The sequence below is a fragment of the Helianthus annuus genome, chromosome 8 (genome assembly GCF_002127325.2).
Source record: "Helianthus annuus cultivar XRQ/B chromosome 8, HanXRQr2.0-SUNRISE, whole genome shotgun sequence".
NCBI lineage: Eukaryota > Viridiplantae > Streptophyta > Magnoliopsida > Asterales > Asteraceae > Helianthus > Helianthus annuus.
Genome location: NC_035440.2, coordinates 11,890,424 through 11,902,402, shown reverse-complemented (window position 1 = coordinate 11,902,402; position 11,979 = coordinate 11,890,424). Strand labels below are relative to the sequence as shown.

The 11,979-nt window shown below is 42.2% G+C and overlaps 1 protein-coding gene and 1 non-coding gene across 2 annotated transcripts; one reads left to right on the top strand and one right to left on the bottom strand.

Moving 5' to 3' along the window:
* Positions 1–3,822: 3,822 nt before the first annotated feature.
* Positions 3,823–6,023, bottom strand: LOC110869556. Its single transcript, XM_022118799.1, has 2 exons — positions 5,864–6,023; positions 3,823–5,546 (listed from the first exon to the last, which is right to left on the bottom strand). The coding sequence occupies exon 2, from the start codon at positions 5,542–5,544 to the stop codon at positions 3,823–3,825; it is 1,722 nt and encodes a 573-aa protein (XP_021974491.1). The 5' UTR covers positions 5,545–5,546; positions 5,864–6,023.
* A 5,564-nt stretch (positions 6,024–11,587) lies between these two features.
* On the top strand, positions 11,588–11,693 carry LOC118481551. The gene has a single exon (XR_004865760.1). It is a non-coding gene; the product is annotated as a small nucleolar RNA R71 (small nucleolar RNA).
* Positions 11,694–11,979: the final 286 nt, after the last annotated feature.

The following is an 11,979-nucleotide window of genomic DNA, read 5'->3' as shown; positions in this document are numbered from 1 at the left end:
GCATTGTTCTTCTTGGTTTCTTCAGTCTTCTTGGCAAATTTGGGGCAGTTGCTTTTAATGTGCCCCTTCTCACTGCAGTTATAGCAGGTTGCATCCTTTATTTTCTTGCAGTCCACAGTCTTGTGGTCCTTGGACTTGCACAGTCCACAAGTATGCGACCTCGACTGGGACTGTGAGTTCGACCCAAGCCTACACTTACCAAAGTGATGCTTCTGGCAGTTTTTGCACTTGGGCTTCTCTCCATATTGTTGCCCATCTTTCTTCGACTCTGTCCCTCTCTTGCCATCACCGTTCCCACGGTGTTTCTTGCCCGACCTTCGTGAGGTATCGTCCTCACGCTTCCTCTTCTCGGCCTCTTTGTTCCTTAGCGATCTTAGTCGGACCGCGTCCATTGTGAGGGACAAAGAGAGGTCAGTTACAGACCTGAAGGTCGTTGGCCGAGAGGCCTTCACACTTGCCTTTATTGCGGGTTCTAAATCCCCGATAAAACGAGCGATTCTCCTTGGCTCCGGGGTTACCAGATATGGAACCAACCGAGACATCGTGTTGAAGCTCGTTAAGTAGGCTTTGGCAGTCCAGGTTTGTCATCACTAATGATACAAAATCGGACTCTATCTTCTCCACCTCATGTTGAGAGCAGTAATTTTCTTTGATGAGAGAAATGAATTCCTCCCATGTCATGCTGTATAGCACAGTCTTTCCCGAGGCCTGAACCAACGCCCTCCACCAAGCCAGGGCCTCGCCCTTAAACGATTGCGACACATACTTCACCACATCCCTTTCCGCACAGCCACTGATGTCCACCATGGTGTCCATCTCATCCAGCCACGTCATACAATCGACGGCACCCTTCTCCCCCGTGAAGTCTCGGGGTTTACAAGACACAAAGTACTTGTAGGTGCAGCCCCTGGCACGAGAAGCACCAATATACTCCCTTTCGCGACGAACACTGTTTTCATTGGACGAGTGATTATCGTCGTCCTTTTTGGGCTTGGACAGTGGTTTGCTGTGGGATTTTGAGTGTGTCTTCGGCTTGGAGAGTGGTTTGGATACGGTTCGGCTCCGAGATTCGGTATATTGTTGATCTAGAGCTGCCTGAATAGCGTTGTCGACAAGAGCTTTTAGCTGAGCGCCCGTTAAATGTACTTGGGCATTATCATATTCGTCTTCACTCGTATGGCTATTTTCTCCATTGGGATTAGCCATAGTAGCTTGTATCTGCTGCAGAAGATAATGAAAATTCTATTTAGGAGTTTATTATTGAATTGTCTTTTATGGCAATTCATTAACCATGGTAACTGACGTGATGTCGTGGTCACGCAAATTTAATCCCAAAAACAACTATGTAAATAGTGGTAAGCGGGTATCGAACACAGGGAGTTTGTGGAATATGTGCTATCTTGATGTATATCTAAATTAACTAAATTAAACTAATTGCAAGAAAAAGTAAAATTCAAGAGTTGTTTGGATTTGATTGGTTTTAAAACTAAGCTTAATTAACTACTTGCAAACTGAAAATTGAGATTGTAAACAATTGAGAAATAAACAACTATCTTGTGTATCCGGTTTGCTTCAACTTTTGTGTTAATCATTTAACTAGAAAGAACTACATAGACATAGTTCATGTATAAACAATTGCAGTGATGAAAGGGGACGAAGTACTCAGATTCCGAGAACGTGAGGTTATCACCCGATGATCAATCAAACCTTACCCAAACCTAACTATACCCATGATATCTCGATTGCCAACGGCACCAAGAACGTATGGTTTCTAATTAGTTTAAAATAAAATTCAACCTGTTACTAACAATTGATTACACACCATAACAATCAATTTAGATAAAAAGGATTGATATTCTAGAAATGTAAATAAAAACACAAAAGTCTAACAAACCTTCACCACAAGATAGTCATTAAAGTGTCTAGCCACTCATGGCTTTAGCTAACATCATGACAAACAAGAAGTAAAAACCAAGTTTCACAAGTACCACCAACAAAGACAAGAATATAGTGCCAAGATTGTTTCCCAAAGATTCTAGTGAAAAGATATGCCAAAAGATGTCTTTCTTAACTCCCAAGTGCCTCCTAAATAGTCCCCCACTCGTTTTCCTCAAGTGGTAACCGACCTAGCATGATTAGCCATCATAAAGTGTCTTCAAAATGCTCTTTAATGTGTCAGTTACATTTTTGGCTCGATCGGCGCCGTAAGCTACGGCCACCTGCCGTAGCTTACGGCGATCAGTGTTGCCCCGGACTCAAGTCAGCGCCGTAAGCTACGGCAGGTGGCCGTAGCTTACGGTGAGCAGTTGTTCCATACGCCCTTGTGCTCCTGTTTTACGGTGCATTCTTCTTGTGGGTTATAGGGGCCGTAAGCTACGGCCTGGTGGCGTAGCTTACGGCTCTGAGTGATCTTTTGCTTCCGATTCCTCCATTTTCCTTGATTTCCACACATCTCGATCACGCCAGCCTCTCGCATCCTTCAAGCTTCCTTAAACCCGCATTTTGTACACTTTAACACCTGCACCATCATAAACTTGTGATTACCTAATTCACACAAATAACCGGATAAAATGTAGAATGTGCGTTATGTTTAAGCCTTTTAAGGGTTGTCCTACGGACCACCCGTCACATCCCCACACTTACCCGTTGCTTGTCCCAAGCAACCACTTCAAAAACTGTTTTAACCATAAGCGACCAATCATGCAAACCAAACCAAAGTGCCATCCTTTTACTAGCTTTTTATCAATCCACAAGACACACCCCTCACAAACTCTCGGTGACAAGAAAAATTAGCAACTTATGCTAAACCACTCAATGCGTATATGTGTGTGTGCGACAATAAGCTTGTATGAAAATCAAGTTGCCTCCTAACCAATGTCTAGCATGCTTTTGAATCAAGGAAACTTACGGGTTGTAATGGGGCTAGGTGAAAGGGTAGGAAAAGGAATATATATGTAGTAGCGAAGGATTTAACCCGGTCTTTTATTACACAATGAAATAAACGAACAACTAACAAACTTAACTACTATATACAAGACAACTAAACATCACTTTTTTTTTTCTTTTCATTTCTTTTCTTTTTTTTTTTTTTTTTCATATAACTAAATCACAAATTACTAACAACCACTAATACTATAAGACCGGGTCAAATCGGGTAAATTTTTGGGTAACTAACTAGGGGTAACAAATGATAGGCTTTAAGCACAAAATGGGCAACTAAATGTCCAAACCCCCGCCCTCTCGCAACCATGCTCATATATATAACTAATGAGGTCCAACCCCCCAAATCCCACACTCGCACTCACCTAGACGAGGTTTCCTAAAAGTCCCCTATCATCTTCAAAAGCATGTTGACTCTAGGATTTAACAAGTATTCACACACAAGTTCTATTAACACACAACACACAACGCCACTCAAACAAGGAAATATCACTAACAATCATGCGTGGCACAATTCTCACCAAGAAAAGATTTAAAATGGGTGTCGGTGTGTCAAATGGACAATATCAAGTTTTCAAATTTTTACACTTTCGCTTGGATTTGCAAAATTTTTGAATTTCTCAAAAATTTCCCCCATCCCCACACTTGGGATACATTGTCCCAATGTATGGTTTTGAGGGAAAGATCGCTTTCAACAAGAACATCCCCAATTGCTTATATTCTTAAACCCATATATATTTTTTTTTTTTTTTTTAGACACCACCAACACTCACAACCCACAAATATATTAACACAAACACCACCCAACCTCCCAACCGCAACATAAACATAAGCACATAAACATATATACAAAAATGTACAAAGGAGCGAAATACGACCTGGCTAGTAATACTTCGGTTGTGGAGGCCCAAAGATGGATGTCATCACATCCGTCCATTCACCAAAACCAAATGCTCCACCGCCACTACTGCTTCCTTGATCACTACTTGGGTTTGCTTGTTGGTAGCTCATAGCATGTGGATCCACCCATTGAGAGTGGTGCAATGGTGGAGTGGGGTATGACACACTACCATCATATGGTGGAAGTGTGGTGTAGTCCACAACGGGTGGATCTCCCACAACCGGTTGCCCCGCATGCCATTGGTCGTGCATGCGCCTTTGCCGATCATCCAAGTAACGGTTATTCATCTCTTCTTCATGGGCATATCGATGAGCACGGTTCAATTGCTCATTCCTATCATAGCTTCTTTTGATAGCCCTTTCCGCACTAGCACCCAAAAAAGTTTGTTGATCAAATAACACTTGGTTCGGTTCACTCCAATCACCGAATGTGGGTGGTCGCCTTTGTTGAATGATTTGACCCATATCCCCCGAATGGGCCCAATACGGGTCATACGCCTGTTGTGCATAGTCAAATGCACTCCCCACATAGCCAGATTGTACACCGGCTCCTTGAACCCCCGCTTGACCAACACCTCTTACTTGAGCATCTACCGTGAATGTGTCTTCGCGGTAATCATCATCCCCACTCACTTCATCATCCGTTGACTCGGGCTCCTCTTCCTCCCCCGGTCGTAACGGTCTCGCATCTACTTTTAACGCTCTCCACCTTCTACCATCCGTTTTCAACTTATGAAACCTATCCGATTCGGTGTATGTCCAATCCGACCCAAGATTCTTAAGGTCAAATGGTCTAAACCTCTTATAAGAACCTCTTTCATCTCCTTTGATTGCCCCATACTTTTTGAGTAATGCCGTAATCAACCGGCAATGGGGTATAATCTTCCTTTCCCCGCTAATCTTGCTCAACCAAATGTTGTTTAGTACCAAAAATCGGAAGGGAACCTTGGGTGACCCATTCATCAACATATACAAAACTGGTACTTCTTGAAACCGCACCTCCATCTTGTCACCCCGCCTAGGCATGACATTGTACATGCACAACGTCAACAACAACTTTGCTTCCATCCTTAAATTTCTTCTATATAATTTCCCATGTGTTGTGCCCGGAAGAAAGAGGTAATCAAGCATGGCTTGCCATTGTTCATGTTTCGCGGGCTCATGATAAAGATCCCTAAGACTCGGGTAGATATATTCATTGGCCGGCCCATCATCAAACTTTGCCACCCGGCGCAAAGAATCATATGACATTTCCACTTTTACACCATTACACTTCCCAACTAATCGCATCTTGTTCGGAGCCTTGAATGGGGGACATTCGAGTGATGCCACCCACTCTTGAATTTGCTTGTCATACATTTTCTTCGTCTCACCATCATAGCATTTTGTGGCCGCTCCCCAACCCAACGCATTAAACTTGGCGATGATCCCAAACGGGGCAAAATCCGCCTCCCGGATTTCTTTTTCACAAATAAACGCTTCTCCCCTTTGTTTTAACTTGTTCATTTGATCGTGAAAAAGTTCCTCTCTCCATTCCGCGGGTTGGTCTAACAATGAACCGGTTGTCCAATCCGGCTTTGGCCCCCTTGGCGGTGCATCCTCCTCCGAATCCGGGTCACCAATCCGAGCCAATTTCCTCCTTTTCTGTTGTGCCGCATCCCCTTGGGAAGAACTTGCAATTCCCTTTCCTTTCCTAGATGCCATACCTACACACATTCACAACCAAGCAAACAATTCAAGTTAGTTATTTTTATCTCATCTTCCCCACACTTGCTTCATGTTATAGATATAAATGTGCAAAAACCCAAAAATTTTTATTTTTTCAAACAAAATTTTGGCATGATGTCTCCTAAAATCAGAATTTTCCAACAAAGTTTTATAAAACATCAACACATTTATACTAATAACAATCAAAGGTTTACAAATTCTATCATCTATCTCATACAAGCAAGTGTGTAAGCGAAAACATGATGGGAACTTACAAACCTCAATGTACTTCAAAGAATGAACAAAAATTGCATACCTTGGTGTTGTAGAAGATGAGAATCACTAAAGCCTGAAGTTCACACAAAAACTCACAAAAAGCCCCAAATTTTCGGCACCTAGGGTTTGAAATTCGACCCAGAAAACTAAGGAATCTTCAAGATTCAATACTAAATCTGAATTCCTTGTGAAATTCCACCCAAAATAGACCCAAGAATCACCGAAATCGGACTTGTTTTGAGAAAGTTATGAAGGTGTGAAGTTAGGGTTCTTAGAAGTTAGAGGAGAGGAAGAAGAAGAAGAAGAAGAAGAAAAGATGTGGTTGGGGGATAAGGAAAGAAAAGATGTGGTTGGGGTTTTTAGAAAAGTTTATTATTAAATTTCGGAATTTGTTGTTTCTTTTTTTTTTTTTTTTTTTTTTTTTATATATATCAGCAGCGACCAAAAGCCCCCTTCAGACTTCGCTCGTCGCCGTATGCTACGGCACCATGCCGTAGCTTACGGTGATCACTGGGCAATTTTAGTTGTCGTAAAACAGGAGCCTATCGCCGTAAGGTTCCAAAAGATGGATGGTCGCCGTAAGCTACGGCCCCCCACCGTAGCTTACGGCGAGTACTGGGCTTAGGGGGGCTGGAAAAACTTAAAATGTGTTTGGTTCTTTTTTTTTTTTTTTTTTTTTTTTTTTTTTTTTTAAGTTTTCAAAATTTTAAGAAAAACATAACTTTTACCCTACCCCCCGTTAAAAACCCGTGTTGTCCTCAACACTATGTTCGGGAAATTCGTGAAATTTTCCCCACACTTGTTTCGTACACCGGTTTGAACGAGACTTATTTAAAATAAAATAAACTATCCTAAATATTTACAACTACCAAACCTGGGCCTCTTTCACGTTTCCTCATCATCCACTGGGCGTAAAATGTAGCCCACTTTATCTAGCTCAAGATTGTTGATATCATTCCCTTCCAAGTACGGTTTGAGGCGATGCCCGTTAACCGTTTGTTGCTTGTTTGTTCGTTCGTCTTGAATATCAACATCTCCGAACCTTCCCACTCTTCGGACAACGTAAGGACCCATCCACTTGCTTTTTAGTTTCCCCGCAAACAATTTCAACCTTGAATTATACAACCACACTTTCTGACCCACTTCAAAGTTCTTTTTCTTGATCTTCGCATCATGAACTTTTTTAAGTTTGTCTTTGTATGCGGCTGCACACTCATAAGCTTGGTCCCTTATTTCCTCTATTTCATTCAATTGAAGCTTTCTCGCCCGACCCGCTTCATCGTAGTTTGCGTTTACCGTTTTAATTGCCCAATATGCCCGGTGTGCCAACTCCATAGGCAAGTGACATCCTTTCCCATAAACCATCCGATAAGGAGTGGTATCAAGTGGAGTTTTGTAAGCCGTTCGGTAGGCCCACAACGCATCGTCAAGCTTGCTTGACCAATCCTTCCGATCCGTTCTCACCGTCTTCATTAAAATCTCTTTAATTTGCCGGTTAGAAACTTCGACTTGACCACTCGTTTGCGGGTGGTATGGTGTAGCAACGCGGTGGTTCACATTGTATCTCTTGAGCAACTTCCCAAAATTGAAATTCTTGAAATGTGACCCGCCATCACTTATTATCACCCTAGGCACACCAAAACGAGCAAAAATATTAGATTGCACAAACTTACAAACAACGGAGTGATCATTGGTCCTTGTGGCAATAGCTTCAATCCATTTCGACACGTAATCGACCGCCACCAAAATGTATAAGAACCCATTTGAGTTTGGGAAAGGACCCATGAAGTCAATTCCCCAAACATCAAATACTTCTACTACCAAAATTGGGTTTAACGGCATTTCATCACGTTTCGAAATACTTCCCATTCTTTGAAAATTGATGCAATTCCGAGCATACTCACAAGAATCCTTGAAAATCGTGGGCCAATAAAACCCACTAGATAACACCCGATAACCCGTCTTGTTCCCACTAAAATGCCCACCACACGCCGATGAATGAGCATGAATCAAAATCTCTAAAACTTCCGTTTCGGGAACACATCTTCGTATCACTTGATCGGCTCCGATTTTGAACAAATCGGGTTCGTCCCATATGTATTGCTTCACTTGACTAAGAAATTGTTGTCGTCTCTTCCTAGTCCAATGACTTGGAATTGCACCCTTAGCCAAATAATTGACATAATGGGCATACCAAGGTGCAACATAAGTGGAGACGGCCAACAAGTCTTCATCGGGGAACCGTTCATTTATTTCACTTGGGTCATCGACACCTTCTAACGGGATTCGGGACAAATGATCCGCAACAACATTTTCACATCCCTTTTTGTCCCGAATCTCAAGATCGAATTCTTGTAGTAAAAGCACCCAACGAATCAACCGGGGCTTTGCATCCTTCTTTTCCATCAAATATCGGACCGCGCTATGATCCGAATACACTATCACCTTGCTTCCCCAAATATAAGATCGAAACTTGTCCAAGGCATACACCACCGCTAATAATTCTTTCTCGGTTGTGGTGTAGTTAAGTTGCGCCTCGGACAATGTTTTGCTTACATAGTATATCACCACCGGCTTTTTATCTACCCTTTGCCCCAAAACCGCTCCAATAGTTGTATCACTAGCATCACACATAATCTCGAACGGCTTTGACCAATCCGGTGGTTGCAAAATGGGAGCCTTCACCAACTGTTCCTTCAACACATGAAACGCTTGCAAACATTCATCAGTAAAATCAAAGGGAACATCTTTTAATAATAAGTTACATAAAGGTTTTGTGATCACACTAAAGCCTTTAATAAACCTTCGGTAAAACCCCGCATGTCCCAAAAAAGATCTCACCCCCTTTACATTCTTTGGTGGGGGTAAAGATGAAATTACCCGAATCTTTGCTTTGTCTACCTCCATCCCCCGGTCCGAAATGACATGCCCCAAAACAATACCCTCTTGAACCATAAAATGGCTCTTTTCCCAACTTAGTACCAAGTTTGTCTCAACACACCTTTTTAAAACTTTTTCTAATTCATTAAGACAAGAGTCAAAACTTGGACCAAAAATGGAAAAATCGTCCATAAACACTTCAAGAGACTCCCCAACCATATCCGAAAATATACTCATCATACATCTTTGGAATGTGGCGGGGGCGTTACATAGTCCAAATGGCATTCGCCGAAAAGCAAATGTACCATAGGGACATGTAAACGTGGTTTTGTGTTGGTCGTCCGGGTGAATCGCAATTTGGTTATACCCCGAATACCCATCCAAAAAGCAATAATATTTTTGACCGGAAAGTTTTTCAATTATTTGGTCAATGAAGGGTAACGGGAAATGGTCTTTTGAGGTAGCCGCGTTTAATTTGCGATAATCAATACACACTCGCCACCCGGTTACCGGGCGGGTGGCGATTTGCTCACCTTGTTCATCTTTGACTACTTGGATGCCGGATTTTTTAGGCACTACCTGTGTCGGACTTACCCATGCACTATCCGAAATGGGGTAAATGATCCCCGCATCCAACCACTTGATGACTTCTTTCTTCACCACCTCTCTCAAATTCGGATTTAACCTTCTTTGTGTTTCACGGGTCGGCTTAGCATCCTCGCTTGTAATAATCTTGTGCATCACAATGGAGGGACTAATACCTTTTAAATCGGCTATCGTCCACCCAATCGCCGCCTTATGAGCCTTCAACACCCGCATCAATTCTTCCTCTTGAGCTACCTCCAAGTTAGAAGCAATGATTACCGGTAAGGTATCATTCTCCCCCAAGAATGCATACTTTAGGTGCTTTGGTAGCTCCTTCAACTCTACACTTGGTGGACTTTCCAAAGAAGGCTTTGTGCCCGAATCAATTTCCACCGGTAATGTATCCGTTTGATAAGTCCATGGTGGACTTCCTTCCTTCACCGCGAGAGCTTCTTGCTCCTTCTCTTCAACCTCTAACTCGCATGTATGAACCTGCAAAGACATATCACAAACACAAGAACCCAAAATTTCTTCTTCGAACACCTTCGGGTCATAGCCATCTATAAAATCTGCCAAGAAACACTCATCACCATACACATTAGTACCGTTAGTAAAAACATTCAACCTCATTTTTCTATTACCGAATGTCATGTCAACTGTGCCATAACGACAATCAATAATAGCATGTGCGGTGTTCAAAAATGGCCGACCCAAAATAACATTTTGTTGTTGAATTGGATCCGCGGATGAGTAATCTAGCACAAGGAAATCAACGGGATAATAAAATTCATCAACTTTAACTATAACATCCCGTACGATACCCCGGGGAAGTTTATGAGACAAGTCGGCTAATACAACCGTTGTTTCGACCCGCTTCAATGGACCAAAATCATATTGGTCATATAACCCCCCTGGTAGGATACTTACTCCGGCTCCAAGATCCAACAATGCCCTTGTGGTTTGAAAATTTCCAACTTGAATATTTATTAAGGGCGTTCCCGGATCTTGTAACTTAGGAGGAAGGTCTCCTTTCAATACCGCACTTACCCGCTCCGTCAAATCTACCAATTTAGGCACTTTTTGTTGCCTCTTTTGAGTACACAATTCCTTTAGAAATTTGGCGTAAGCGGGTACCCGTTTAATAGCTTCAAGCAAAGGAAGATTAATTTTAACCTGTTTGAATACCTCCCACATTTCCTCTTTTTGAGGACCCCGTTTTGAAATAAAATTCTTTTTACCCGGATCTAGCAAGGCCGAAGGAAACGGTACTTCACTAGACCCCTCACCCTCATTTACTTTTTCTTTTTCTTTAATAATTTCGGGTTTTTCAAAATTGGGTTTTTTAGACGAAACAATGGGTGGTTCGTTTTCTTCCTCACTTTCTTGACCCGTTATATCCTCAACCACCCCTTCAACCAAATCCGGTGAAGGATTGGTTTTATACTCTTTCCCACTTCTCAAAACACTCACATGATGAATATTAACATTGTTACCTCTTGACGTACCATGAGATGGATTTACCTTAGTGTCACTTGGTAATTGACCTTTACCCTTCTTCAATTCGGACACTTCGGTTGCAAGTTGACCCATTTGAGTGGTCAAAGTTTGGATTGCTTTGTCTCGCGCCTCATCCTTTTGTATGCGTGCGTCATCCATTTGGTTCCTCTTTTGCATCTCCACTTGCATACTCTTCAACATTTCCATCATTTCATTTCCACCCGAAGACCCCCCTTTTTCTTGACCCGCTTGGTATTGCCTTTGGTATCCTTGGTTGTTCCCACCTCTATATCCACCTTGATTATTGTAAGGTTGGCGCGAACCATAATTCCCTTGGCTACCTTGAAAGTTCGGGTTTGATTGATTCGAAGGGTTCCCATAACGAAAATTCGGATGATTTCTCAACCCGGGGTGATAAGTGTTAGAATTCGTGTTGTAATTTCTACCACCCCCTCCTTGACCTTGAATGGCATGAACTTCTTCAAATTGCCCTTCAACCATTCCTTGGCAATTTTCCGCCGCATGACCTATTTCATTACACAATGCACAAACGTCATAAATTTGATTAGAAGTTTGTATATTACCGTCATCAACCGCGTGCACTTGTGTTCGAGTAACGGCCGGTCGTGCTCTCCTTGAAGCTTGAGCTTTTCTCTTTGAGGTGATCGCCATTTGTTCCAAAAATTCCCAATCCTCATACTCATAATTTGTGCCAAAAGTTCCATTTGTGATGGACATCAAATCTCGTGCATCTTCGGCACACAACCCCTCATGAAAAGCGTTCATTAACTCCCAAAGCTCAATCCCATGATGTGGACAATTTTTAATCATCATGTTCAAACGCTCGAATGCTTCATGGAACATTTCGCCTTGTTGTTGTTGAAAGCTCCTCAATCCTTTCCTCGCATCATTGGTCTTTTGGGCGGTATAGAATTCGTCTAAGAATGTTTGTTGCATCTCCGCCCAAGTATAAATAGATGCTGAAGGCAAAGTGTAGAACCACTTCTTTGCCTTGTCCTCCAAAGAAAATTGAAATAGTACCAACTTGATATCATCGGCCGAAAAACCTTGACTCCCAAGAGTATTGCAAATTGAGTCATAGGCTTCCAAATGGAAATAAGGCTCCTCCGTTGCTAGCCCCTTATATTTCGGCAAACTTTGTAACGAATTGGTTCTTACTTCAAAAGTTCTCCC